We start from the raw sequence: 12974 nt of genomic DNA, 5'->3' as shown, positions 1-12974 counted from the left end.
ATTTTACATGCAATTAAATATTCATGGAAAACAAAATGTGCCCAGCCCATTAATTTGGATATTATTAAAGACGTGATCCCAATAGAACTATCCTTAAAATAATCTACCTACAACATGACTTACAATGCAACAAAATGTAAGAACATGCTATCGACCCGTCTATCTCTAACGTTACTACTATACCAAGAAACAAGTAGCCTTAAAGTGTAAAGATTTTATTTAAAAGCTCTCTGCTTACAAAATACAATAATTGAAAGTTTATCCAATTCCAATACATCCAATGAATAATGCATAAAACTGTATTCCTAAATATTGTGAGAAAGTATACATAGTTTAAAGTGCATTTTCAGTGTAGGATGGCATGAGTCACAACCAGGCTGAAGGTCCGTGTTTCTCTTTCACCACCCATATACTGTCAATCACCTTTCCATTCTAAAACACACAAAACATGTAACATGTAACAAGGGCATCGCTGCTTTGGAATGACATTTGCTTCAAGTCCTACCTGATCATCAGAGACCTGCTCCAGGTAAAGGTGTGAGGCATTGACCACTTGCATGCGCGTGTAACCGTAGTCTCTGCTGCGAAAGGCGCTCCACTCTTTGGGGTTGGGGTTAAATTTATCAGTTCTCTCTCTGCAGCCCTGCAACAGAAGTCCCACATGGATAAGAGTCTTTTAATGGCAGAGCAGATGTTCTGATCTGGTCTGACTCATGGGCTGTGGTTGGGTGACGCCCGAGCTTCTCTGAACCACATCACACACTGAACCTCACCTCACACACTGTAGCAGCTGCTATACACAAATTCTTTACATTGTTGTTGTTAAGTTGCTGATCTTTGGGGATGTACTTACAGCCGAGCCTGTGATGATGTGAACAGGAGCTTTAGGGTTCACATAAGGCTGCTCCGTGCTCCCATTGTACACCTACAGAGAAGAGTCTTTCACCGTCAAATATACATAACATATCTGTACAGTACACAAACATAATATATCTGTACAGTACACAAATATACATAATACATCTGCAGAGTTAAACATTGGCATAGGGCTTACCTTGTCCCCGTAGACTGGCCAAAGTCTCTCATATGTGTGCTCATGTGCCCATAACGCCAGATCTACACCTGGAACAATACATTAAAATATCAGTGGCAATATGGAATATATAGCTAACAGAGCTAAGATGTTGCCATGTCTAAAATGGTGTAATATCCAATAACCACAGTCTGCATTGCTGATGAGGAGCGTACCATAGCGGTAGAACAGATGCTCCAGGCCAGGAGCAGGAGGTTTGGTGTCGTTGCGTCCCAGTCGAACCTGAGCAGAGGAACAATGACAGTGTGAACTGGCTAGCACCTGTAATCCTATAGCTCTACTTAGAACAGCACTTGACCGACCGTCAGTGCACTAAAGACTTCTGACTGGAAACTAATTGGTCTAAATTGATGTTATTATGGCTATGCTGTATGCCCATCTGGATCTAGACAGCCAACTTGAAGTTAGTGTGTTATGTTTGCTGCCAGGAGAACATTGAATACACAGTCTATAACTTACATGGCTACGCGTCAAAATGTAAGGGCTATATCTGGTGTTTAAGACAATTTGGCTAGAAGGAAATTATGTGATTTGTGATTGTGAGACGGTGTCAAACGAACTAACTTCAACTCATTTGTAGATTTTATTTGTGATGGATTTGTTTTTTAATGGATTGAATGGATTTGATTAATTCAAAAACTGTAAGCCTTTATTGTTAAGAGATGGAGAACCAGCAGGTGGTTTGGTTTTATATTGTCCAATGTGAAAATGCTTTGTTATTTGTCTTTTTTAGTAATAGCAGGAAATAGCTATGTAAATGTAGCTTGTATATTACATAAGAATCAAAGTTAGTGCAGTCATCTTGGTCATCGTCTGAGCAGTACATAGGCCTGTGTCCCATTGTGATGATCCATGGACGCACTGCTCTGTTTTCTGGTCGGTTCGCCTCCTTTATAAAACATAAAAAACACAAATTCTACATACTGTAAATTCACAAAGGAAATGAATAGGACAGGGATTTGTAAAGCAATAACTAACCTCCAGATCCTTCTCGAGCCACTCAAACTGCCTGAAAAGGAGCTCTTGCCCAAATTCGAGGTAGAAGTAAACCTCAGTGGAGAGGGAGATGAAGTGAGCTGACCCCAGGTTCCAGCTATGGACACAAGCAGTTAAAATGATCCAAAGCTCTGACCAGAAAGAGAGGGCACGCTGAACTTCTAGCATCCCGCGCTTTAACCTGCGCAACGTGTGAAGAGATACAGCCCGAGCATCATAACACTGTCATGGAAACACTTGTGCTGGTCAATCTTAAAAGGCCAGCAGCACAAGGCAACAATTCTTCCTGAAATTGGATAGTGATGTTGCAATGTTTTCCAGTAGTTTTCAGAAGCATTTGAGGAAACGCAGTAATAAGCAGGCACATGATGGAGGAGGTCGGAGCCAGCAGCCAGTCTGGCCGTGCGACTGAGGAGTGGGCAGCTGTTCTGTGGTTTTACAGAATATTATCTTTCTGTCTGTGAGAGAGAGTGATCTGCAGACCCTCTGACTCTCTTGGCGGGATGTATGGACCCTTTGTGTCGGGCCAGCAGACACAAGACACAGCCGTCGGGGACTAGAGAAAAGGAAGGGCAACGAGTCTGTGCGCTTATGGTGCTTACCTGTACCAGAGGCCCTCAGTCTGGCCTGGCATACTGAAGCGGTTTCTGTAGTTGGAGAAGTTACTGCGAAGAAAAAATAGTTGAAGAATGAGAGTCAAGCACCACTGATTCTCTATTGGTCTATTCTATACTAAAATGAAACACTGATCTTATTAAATCCTCACTTTTGTTTCAATATGCGCAGTTCAAGATGTAAAATGTCACGACAGGTCATATAAAATAATTAGGGAAGTGGTAGAAAATATAGTCATTAATAATCCAGAGTATATGTCTACAATAAATTATGTTTAAGAAATGCCCTTTTCCATTTCCCCACTCTTTTTCAACACCCAACATTGCTGCATGACAGAGCAATGAGATAAGTCACACCAAAATCTCCCTGGCAACTTACTCTGAAAACAAGGGTATACAATACAAGAATACAAGTGTTTTTGTCAAATATTACAACTGGACTTTACATAAAACTTTGTAAAGCAGATGGGATGCATGCCGGCCTCTTCTATGACTAAGGACAGACAGGAGCCATCTGTAACTGACAGTTAAAATGACAAACGGGAGTCATTTCTGTATTGCGGCTAGTTAAAGTAGCCTTACGTATGTAATAATGTAAATTTGTTTAACATTGGAGCCATCGGGGTCAAAGGGCAGAAAGGGACAGAAAACTCAGACATTTAAATGACACGTGTTTTTTTTTAACCTTCTGTATTGCAGGTTTGTATTGAAATGCACAAGGCCCTCAGTGCCTTAATCTGAGGTTGTAGTGACACCTAGTGGATGCGATTAGCAACAGCAAACCAAGGGAGGTTGATTTGTAAAAAGGGGTAAACAACCTTCCTTATTAACTTAAAATTGTCTTGCAAAAATGTTAATCCAACACAAGTGATCAAAGCATTATCGGTCACTTCCTGAACAGGCACATTTGATTATAAGTACTGTGTAATCTCCTTTAGTCATTAAGTCGATTAATCGGTTGATGGCGCGTTAGTTGACCAAATGTTTTATTAGTCAATTTTTATTATAAGGATTTACATAGACTACAGCTCTAATCTAAACACTGTGTATGAATCTTGCAGTGGCTCACCAAAAAAATAAGTTAACAGTTATTAAGAACAAAACAAGTTGGTCAAGTATATCAGAAATATATTTAGCAAAAGTAAAGAAATGGGTACATGAATGCCACCCCAAGCAACAAATGGATGAATAAGATCCAGTGCTGAAGTCTAACACGGAATATGATCTTTGAGCGAACTTACACTTTCTCAACACGTTTGATCTATACAGAGACTTACACAATATTCAGCCTAATCCATGCTGATCTAGTGCTTTAGAAGTTCTTCTCCCATGACTCGACATACTTGTACTTCCCACACTGCAGCATACATTACATATAGAGAACAAAGACGGCCTTGACTCAAGTCCTAGCATCTTTTGAGACCCGACTGCTCTCACTGAAGTGGAATGCTGAGAGCAAACTGCTGCGGTCAGCGCCGTTATAACCGCTTAATACCCATAAAGCTTTGAGGTTGGAAACAGGGAGCATATAGTGAAAGAGTGAGGAAGAATGAGCGGCAGACAGCAGCTGGGAAGTTTGGATTCTTCCGCGCACCGCAAAGCACAGCACACTTTGAGAGCGGTCTAAGAGAAGAGGCCTTCTAGTTATGTAATGTCAGTATTGATACCAAAGTCTGATGGTGAAACGTGAAGCCAAGAAAAAGAGACTATTGTTTTAGCTTTTTTAATGATGAGCAGGCGGGAAGGGGCCAGAGCAGGGTCGCAGACGAAAAGGTAAATATTATGAAGCAGGGACGCATAAATCATGTGAAATGTGCATGTTGCTCAAGTTCATAATGTGGAGGGCACTAGTAACTGAGAGGGATGTCACGATTATTAGGTTAATCAATAATCGTTATCGTTCAGGTCACAATTTAATCATGAGAACAAAATAATAATAATCGTGACATTTTTAGGAGCTAAACAGAGTCTTTTTAGTTCAATCTATAATCCAAAAAATAGACTTAAATGTAAATAACTTTTAATATTGGGCTATTATTGTCATATTTGACCTGATTTTGTCTTTCAGAAAGTTCATTTTCATAAAATCGATTACAAACTTGAGGAACAGTAACATGTTAGTCCAAAGGAATAAAGATGTCACTGTTGTTTAGCCACAGTCTCAATAATAGTGAATAATCATTAAATCGTAACACTAAAATCTGATATTGTGACATCCCTAGTAACAAACAAGTTGGAGTGATTCTTGAGGGATGTCACGATATCAGATTTGAGTGATTTTAGAAGGCCTAAAGTAGCATTAATAGGCTATAGATAAAAACATGTTGGTTTATTTTGTGCATTAAACGTTATTGAAATAATTTAGAGGCCATTATTTATTTATTCCACAATCACTCAGTCACATAAGCAAGGTGTGTGAAATGTCTTGCCCAAGGACAGTCCGCACAGGTCAGAGCGGGGGTCAAACCGCAGGCATTCTGGTCACAAAGCGTCTGCTCGGCCACCTGAGTCCCACTGTCTGAACATCCTGACGTGTTGTGCAATTTGAAAGAAGGAATTCTGTAAAAGGAAAATAAATACGGCTGCTAGAGTTGTTTACTACTAGTCTATATTCTGACGTAGACATTTCCTATCTCTTCTTTGATTAAACTGCCTAAATGATAATAACACATTTTGTTTTGGTGGACATGTTCCATCATAGAGACCTAAAAATACAAATTCTGAGCTGATGAAACCTCGAGAAGTATCTGTTTTGGATAGCGTCTTTTTATTTGGAGGTTAACGGTTCCTGATGCCGCTCCAGCCTTTAGAGACCAAAATAGCTTCTGTCAGTGCCAATGTTCCTGCGCTCCGACTAAAATGTTCTTCTCATTTACAGTGGCCAAACGTGATTTGTCACGCGGCGTTTGGCAGGCCACCTTTGCCGTTGTAGTATTATGCCGCATGTACTCCCGTAGTTGCCAGAACCCATTAATTACTTTAGTACGAGAACATCAGGCAGACGTTACGTGGATACTGTGTTGACCACGTTTCTGCTGAGCTTTCACTTCTTCAGATAAATCTTGAGAGACAGTTAGATGCGTCTACAAGCAAATGCCATGAGAACAGTGAGACATTCAAAAAAAACTTCCTGGAACTACTACAACCGCTTTCAGCCAAATACTAGCACTCCTTCTGCTACCGTTACTACAGATACTTCAGCTGGTTTTAACTAGTGCAACAATTAGTACAACAACATTTTACTATTTTACCATGGCTACTATAGTTAAGTCCATCCTCAGAAATGTCCCCACTGTGTGGACTAATAAAGGCTTATCTCTTCTAGTCAGAAGAGAAAATCGATGCCCAGACCGTGGTGGGCCCAGACGAAACTTTAGTACGAGCACATCCAAGTTTCAAAGACAATACTTTTACATTTAAGATAAGATAAGATAAGATAATCCTTTATTGTCCACACATGAGGAAATTTCATTGATACAACGCAGCAGATACAGAGGAAAAGGACGGATCACAGAAGATAGGAAGTTTAAAAAACACTCTCAATAGAAGAACTCTTATAAACAAAAACTCCTATAGACAAAACCTCCCATTTCCCTAAAAGGGATGGAGGGGAAAAATTTACTGACATTATTTAACCTGCCTAAAAAAACATTTAAAAAGGTTGTAATGCAACCCTTTTACTCAAACAAATGGTACAAATTGATACCGAAAAAATATCCAATATAACACCAAATTAAAAGTATTATTTTGTGTTGAAAATGACACTCTATACTGACTAAAAGAATAGTGTTTTGTATTATTATTGTGGTAACAAAATTGGCATCAAGTATCAAGCCTTTTCCTAGACTCATGTTAAAGTTTGAAATGTTAATATTGTGACATTACTACTTCCTGATACAGCTTTTAATAAATGCATTTTACTTGCAAATCTTAACTCAGGAGAAGTAGCGTTTGAATCCTACAAAAACTGTGCTTTTTAAATTTCTCTCCGTTTCCCACTTTGGCGGAAAAGAGGTTTCAATTTCGGGCTTTTACCTAGTTAAATAAAGGTTAATAAATAAATACATATAAAAAAGAATGTGCAGTATATTACCAACATATTAAAGGATGTACCTGATTCAGAAATGTTAGTAGAGTATCAGTGCCTAAAGTTGTGTGTGTATTGCTGAGCTCACTATGCAGACTCGTGGTTCCCGGGACAGGTCATGTACGGCACATAGGCCGCTATGGACTGGATCTGCCTCATGAACTCGTCCCCAATCCTGGCGTTATCCTGGAACAACAGACAGCCTCAGACGTGACGCTACATACTTCACATAGCACCAGACAGAAAGACGATTTTTGTCCATCTGCAAAATATTAACCACTTTTAGCAGACTACTCCAGGAACGCACTGTCATTCACATAACTCTGAGTTCTGTTTTACTATTTTAAAATATTACCAAAGCCACAGGATATGTTTTTGTATTCAAGCTGTCAGCCCAACAGGGACGGGGTTATTAATTCCAGCAATAGTATGTGAACGAACACTGCTAAAGCGCTGCACAGCTATGAATGAAGGAATATCTATTTGGGAAAATTGTGGCTGCCAGTGCAGTTGTCAAGACACATTTGAAAACATTGATTTAGAAGCTAGAATCTGGCACCCACATTTTCATCAAATACTTGAGTTGGTTTCCACATTATTACCATAGTATTTCAGGTAAAGATCAAGACAATCAGGAAAAAAACTTGTTTCATTATCCATACCCAAGACACCAACAGCACTTAATATTGAAATATCTATTCATATCTAGCCACAGCTGCCCTGAGACAGACTAGGCAAGGCAAGTTCTAGGGTGTGGTCAGGGGGCGCACAAGAAATCTGATTAGCCAGCTCGGGTGCCACTCCACTCAGAGGGGCGGAGGCAGTGTATTGGGGGTATACACTCATTTTTGTTAATTTTACTTTTAATATTGCACAAAAAAAAAGGAAATATTTATACTTATAATTATTTAAATATTATTTATTCACATTTCTAAAATCTTAGTGTTACAGTCATTAAGACCAGTGAAAAGAGTCTGGACACACCCCTGTTACTAGTTTTACAATTGGATTTAAGAGTGTATTTGAGCAGGTTTATGCTTTGGAGCTTTGAGCTTTAAAGATTTCTGCTGTTACAGGTCTTAAATGGTCATAGAGGAAGGACAGACGACTTACCTCATGCATGTCATAGGCAAAGTCACCTAGAAAATATAACACGATATTAGATTTACCTTGAATCTTATATCTTAAAACATGTTTACATATAATTTAGGGATGGTGTTTTTGTCTGACTGATAGAGAAGCCTACCTATGTGTAGAATAGCATCATACATTCGCAGCTGGGTCTCCTTCTGAAGCCGGGCCAGTGACTGTGGGTTCTCGTTACCTAGGTCACCGTACAGGGCAAACTTTGGGTTGAAGTCCACGCTGTCATTCAGAGCCGTAAAATAGAACACATCACTCCAGCCCTCGTTGCTGCCGCAGTGGTACACTAAAATGAGAAAGAGGGTACAGGGTATAAATAATTAAGACAGTTCTCCTGACACTTAAATGGGGCAACGAGGCTGTAATTTATCGCTAATCCAGAGACCATAGATTGCAGTGGGTTTGAGGCCGGTGAGGATGACTCTATGGATGTACATGGCTCTCTTCTCTTCTCCTGAATCCACAAACAAAGTGCTGTTCCCTTGAATAGACATGTCGAAGAGCCGGCCACCCAGAAGCCCATACTCCACTGTACTGTCTGTTTTATTAAAGGTAGTCCAGGTCACCTCCATCGAACCTGGGACTCCTAGAGGACAAAAAACATAGTGAAATGATTGTAATTAAGATTTTACAACAAATGTGTCCTATTTCTCCCCAGTTTGACACTTTTGAGGACATTTAGGAATGTTACTTCCTGGTTGGACATGAACAGCTGATGTGACATAGGTAGAGGTAATTCCATAACTGTTACCTAGCAACCATTTTGTAAACTAGGGCAAAAATCTTTCTAAATGACACAATAGTTATGATTAGACAAATAATAATCCCTGATAACACCTTTATTTTTGTTAATGATTGTTTAAATGGTCAGTAAATTGTGCTAGTTTCCTGTAAATAAGCTCTTGGGCCTAAGCAGGGGCCTTGGGCCTTCTTCTTCTTCTTCTTTGGTGTTTTATGGCGGTCGGTGTGTTACAAGTGTTACATTACCGGCACCCACTGTAGTTGTACATCTTAGACGTTAGATTTTATTCTTTAGACTTTATTCTTTAGACTTCGAGGCCCCTCCCCCCGGTGTCTCGGGCCTTGAACCAACCGCCATAAAACACCAGGGGGAGAAGCCTAACGAATATAGTCTAAAGAATAAAGTCTAAATCTAAAGTCTAGACGTACAACTACAGTAGGTGACGGTAATGTAATACTTGGATATCAACCGCCATAAAACACCAAAGAATAAGACTTATTCACTGCAACTTGAAAAGGTGTTTGCCCTCTTCCTGATTTCATATTTTTAAAGTTTTTTTTTACACTTTAATGTTTCAGATCATCAAACTAATTTAAACATTAGTCAAAGACAACACACGGAAACACAAAATGCCGTTTTTAGATTAAGGTTTTTATTATTAAGGGAAACAAAATCCAAACCTACATGCCCCTGTAGTAATCACCTCCCAAACTTAAAAACTGTCTGGGCCACCCTTAGGAGCAACAACTGCAATCAAGCGTTTGCGATAACTTGCAATGAGTCTATTACAGCGCTGTGGAGGAGTGGCCCAGTGATCTTTGCAGAATAGTTGTAATTCATACAAATTGGAGGGTTTTTGAGCATTAAACTGATAGCTCTCATACCTTCTTTCTCAATTGTTCTTTGGATCTCAGCATGATGTCTAGCTTTTGAGGATCTTTTGGTCTATTTAATTGATTTCTTGATTGTTTGATTTTATTTACCTGGATATGAAAGGTGCACCTGTTCTGGTTGGGTCCATATAGGAGGAAGTCCATACACCAGCCACGGAGCAAGATTTAAGAAGAGGCAGACAGCGTAGATAAGCTCCATTTCCACTCTGCTCTGCAATGGGTCAACACAGCCATATAAAACCATCACAAGACTATAATACATAACTATATACATGACACTGGAGTCTTACCACAGCTTAGTAACAGCTAACACGATAGAAAGCCTTTTAATGAGGCACTTTGCATCAGCAAACCGCAGTCACCCTGGATGATCAGCAGAGAGCCAAGTCAGCAAAACATTCGCAAAAGAGATGACGTGTAAATAAAAGGAGCTGATGCTGTTTTTCATTGTGCATTTGAGGAAGTAGCCTCCTGCTGTGAGGTCAAATGCACCAGAATGCCCAACATTGACACACTAGAGGAAAAAATGTCTGACTATAGGAATAAAGAAGGGGGGGTTATCCATATGTTTACCTCATATTTGGGGATTCAGCTCATGCATGAAATTATTAGGAATCAAAACCTTACTTACAAACCACACAGTTTGTTTAATCAAAATACAATGTTTGTTATTGAGGTATTGATGGTAGAATTACTTGTATAAGGCACTGCTTATGGTCATTTGGGCCAGTTAAACAGCCATTAATACATTATCATTTCAATCTGAATACACGCACATGGACTGGTCACTAGAGGGAGCAGGTTGATCAGTTCATCCCCGGATAAAGGCGGCATTATTGGTTCAAATAGTCCGTTGGAGAGGAGACAGTGACTTAAAGATACTCAAGAAGAGAAAGGAAGGAAGTCTATCATGTTTTAACTGAAACAAGCTAAACAAGAAATCGAAGTGTTGGCGTGCCTTTGTGATTCAACGATGCTGTGAGTATTATTAGGCTGGAGATAAGCATTTTCTTAATTAACAAATTTAATCCCCACAGAAACACATGATCTAAACATGTCATTTTAACAGTACTTAAAATAGCACAGTGGCACGCTTTGTTGTGCATTTTGGAACGGCCTGGCGATTCTTTGTCAATTGACTAATATAAGTGCCAGTAAATGTGTAAATAATGCTGTTATATTTACGTGTAATAATCAAATTAGGACGCAAAACTCACAGCACGAAGGTTGTTTCCCTTTGTATTGTTTCCTGTATACGTCATAGCCAATGGCAGGTGAATTGTGGGAAATTGAGTTCAAAGGGATTTCAAGCCGGACGCAGCGGTCGATAACACGCTGGAAGAGCAAACTGCTGCACCTGCTACTTTTTACTCTTTTAAACGTGTATGAACAGGCTAATACCTCACAGAAATGACATCGTTGGGTGAGCTAACTGTTGTTGTGGTGTTTTTAACATTTTTTCTTTGTTCAGGTCAAATGGATTCCAATAATGAAGGTGATTATCAAATTCTTGACCAGGACAGCTCCCAGTATAAAGTGACCTACAGAAACACAAAAACAGTACGTTATTGTATCTAATTTTGTATTTATTTTAATGGCTTTGTTTACAGGATATGCGTTTTTGATGTTTTGATGTTGATTTGTTATTACAGATGGATTATTATAAACATGAAGACTCCGCTAATAAGAGGTAGGTTGGCTGTGCATAAGACGTTGTGTTGTATGTGCTAGAGTACCAAACTTCAGACTCCACCCAGGGTTGCAGGAAGCCGCCCCGGTCCCAGCCCAGGTAGATTGAAGCGGGTCGTGTCTTGTAAGAGGAAGACCCATCATCTGACAGTGGCTCGGAAGAAAGCGCCTGGACCAGGGAAGCCTCATGTAGCAGCAAACAAGGAGAATGAGCTGAACAGTAAGCACGACATGAAGCAGGGAATATTCTGTATGGATCAATGGGATTTGTCACAGGATAAACACAAAACTGGAAGAACTGGTCCTGAGCGGCATGATTACAGTTTGCTCTCAGAGGTGAGCAAACTCTCACGACGTGTTGAAGTGAAGTAGAGTAGGATCTATTATAATCTGAATAGTGTTTATTATGTTTCTAGATCACAAGAGATCACAGCTCCATGACCAATGTTCTCTTTGGAAGAAACCTGCGACTCAAAGTGGCTTTCACACTATGGAGGAGAAACGTGGGAGAGCTGCTTACATACTTTCTAAGGTACAATTTCTGTAACAGATGTTTTAAACCTAAAGTTGTGCAAGTATTTTTAAAATTGTTTTTACAGAATACAAGACTTGGGAGTATTTGTGGACTTTCTCCCAGTGATAACAAAAAGGTCGCAGCCACTCACACATTTACAGAGTATTGCTGACTTTGAATACTTACAATATCATACATTGTATTTGCAGTATATCTGAGGACTCTCCAACAGTTTCAATTGGCTGTTGTGTCGACCTCTTTCCACTGGTTAAGAAAGTCCTCTCTAAGCCTTATGAAGAGTGAGTGTATTATTATGTACACACAGTTCCTTTGTAATTGCATCTACTATTATTGTTCTGTAAGCCATTTGTGAAGTTTACTATAAACTTGGCTGTGTACACAACTCCACCTACATACCGGTATTTGTGATCTTGACAGGTACATTGTAGTTGGTTTAAAGTGGATACAGTCAGTACTGAAAACCTGGTGGGTGGAGCTAAGAGAAAGTGGACTCAGTGGATGCACTAAAATGCCATTGGATAAGTAAGTAATTATTATTTGTAAAAGCTATAAACTCAATTGTAAATCTTGTGAGTAAAATTGCAAATTGGTTTTGGCAGGAATTTTCAACTCTTTAATCAACAGTTATTGGAGCTGTGGCATCACGAGCCTCTATTAAAATCTGTTCCAGGATCAGCTGAAGACGTGGCAATGGTTTGTGTGACTTACAATGTTCACAAGTTTAAAACAGCTCGACACCAGTTTAACTTGAGTGTTTTTCTACCACAGGGCATTGATTCATTCATTTCACAATTACCATGGTAATAATGACGACTGACAAGATGTATAATGGCTATAGAATTGTAGCCAGAGGAAGTGCAATTTTATATATAAATGTATTTTATTTTATTTTATTTACAAATGTTAGCCTTGTGTCTTAAAAATGCCTTAAATAAATACTTTTATTTTTTCATATTTTGTTATTCATTAATTTGTAACATAAAACACATCTGTAATAAAATGAATCACTAAATATACCACTATGTGAAATGAGTGAGATTTGAGTAAAATCACGTTTGCTCGACTGGACTTCAGCCTCATTCACTGCTTCTGTGATTGAAGTGACACTGAGATTCTGCTGCTATCAGTGCATTTACATGATTTATCAGGAGAAGGCTTCGATAAGCAGCTGATTGTGTCTGT

At 39.3% G+C, this 12974-nt stretch overlaps 2 protein-coding genes across 3 annotated transcripts; one reads left to right on the top strand and one right to left on the bottom strand.

Moving 5' to 3' along the window:
• Nucleotides 1-279: 279 nt before the first annotated feature.
• Nucleotides 280-10801, bottom strand: acp7 (acid phosphatase 7, tartrate resistant (putative)). The gene is made up of 15 exons (XM_072457731.1): nt 10786-10801; nt 9859-9931; nt 9659-9779; nt 8319-8519; nt 8037-8219; nt 7904-7929; nt 6879-6976; nt 2692-2754; nt 2072-2186; nt 1869-1982; nt 1249-1315; nt 1055-1122; nt 854-925; nt 506-643; nt 280-432 (listed from the first exon to the last, which is right to left on the bottom strand). The coding sequence occupies exons 3-15, from the start codon at nt 9765-9767 to the stop codon at nt 367-369; spliced, it is 1320 nt and encodes a 439-aa protein (XP_072313832.1). The 5' UTR covers nt 9768-9779; nt 9859-9931; nt 10786-10801; the 3' UTR covers nt 280-366.
• Nucleotides 10426-12645, top strand: LOC140370556 (KATNB1-like protein 1). Of its 2 annotated transcripts, XM_072457733.1 has the most exons (10): nt 10426-10546; nt 11040-11128; nt 11221-11258; nt 11326-11593; nt 11674-11789; nt 11857-11907; nt 11981-12070; nt 12210-12314; nt 12392-12485; nt 12561-12645. In XM_072457733.1, the coding sequence occupies exons 2-10, from the start codon at nt 11045-11047 to the stop codon at nt 12594-12596; spliced, it is 882 nt and encodes a 293-aa protein (XP_072313834.1). In that variant the 5' UTR covers nt 10426-10546; nt 11040-11044; the 3' UTR covers nt 12597-12645. The 2 variants fall into 2 exon arrangements, with proteins under 2 accessions (XP_072313834.1, XP_072313833.1); XM_072457732.1 differs by lacking the exon at nt 10426-10546 and having other exon boundaries at nt 10828-11128.
• The last annotated feature ends 329 nt before the right edge of the window (nt 12646-12974 follow it).

This window comes from Eucyclogobius newberryi, unplaced genomic scaffold (genome assembly GCF_026437365.1).
Source record: "Eucyclogobius newberryi isolate DKJ021-1_F unplaced genomic scaffold, fEucNew1.0.hap1 SCAF_21, whole genome shotgun sequence".
Lineage (NCBI taxonomy): Eukaryota > Metazoa > Chordata > Actinopteri > Gobiiformes > Gobiidae > Eucyclogobius > Eucyclogobius newberryi.
Note: the sequence above shows the minus strand (reverse complement) of the source record. Positions and strands in the feature narration are given on the sequence as shown.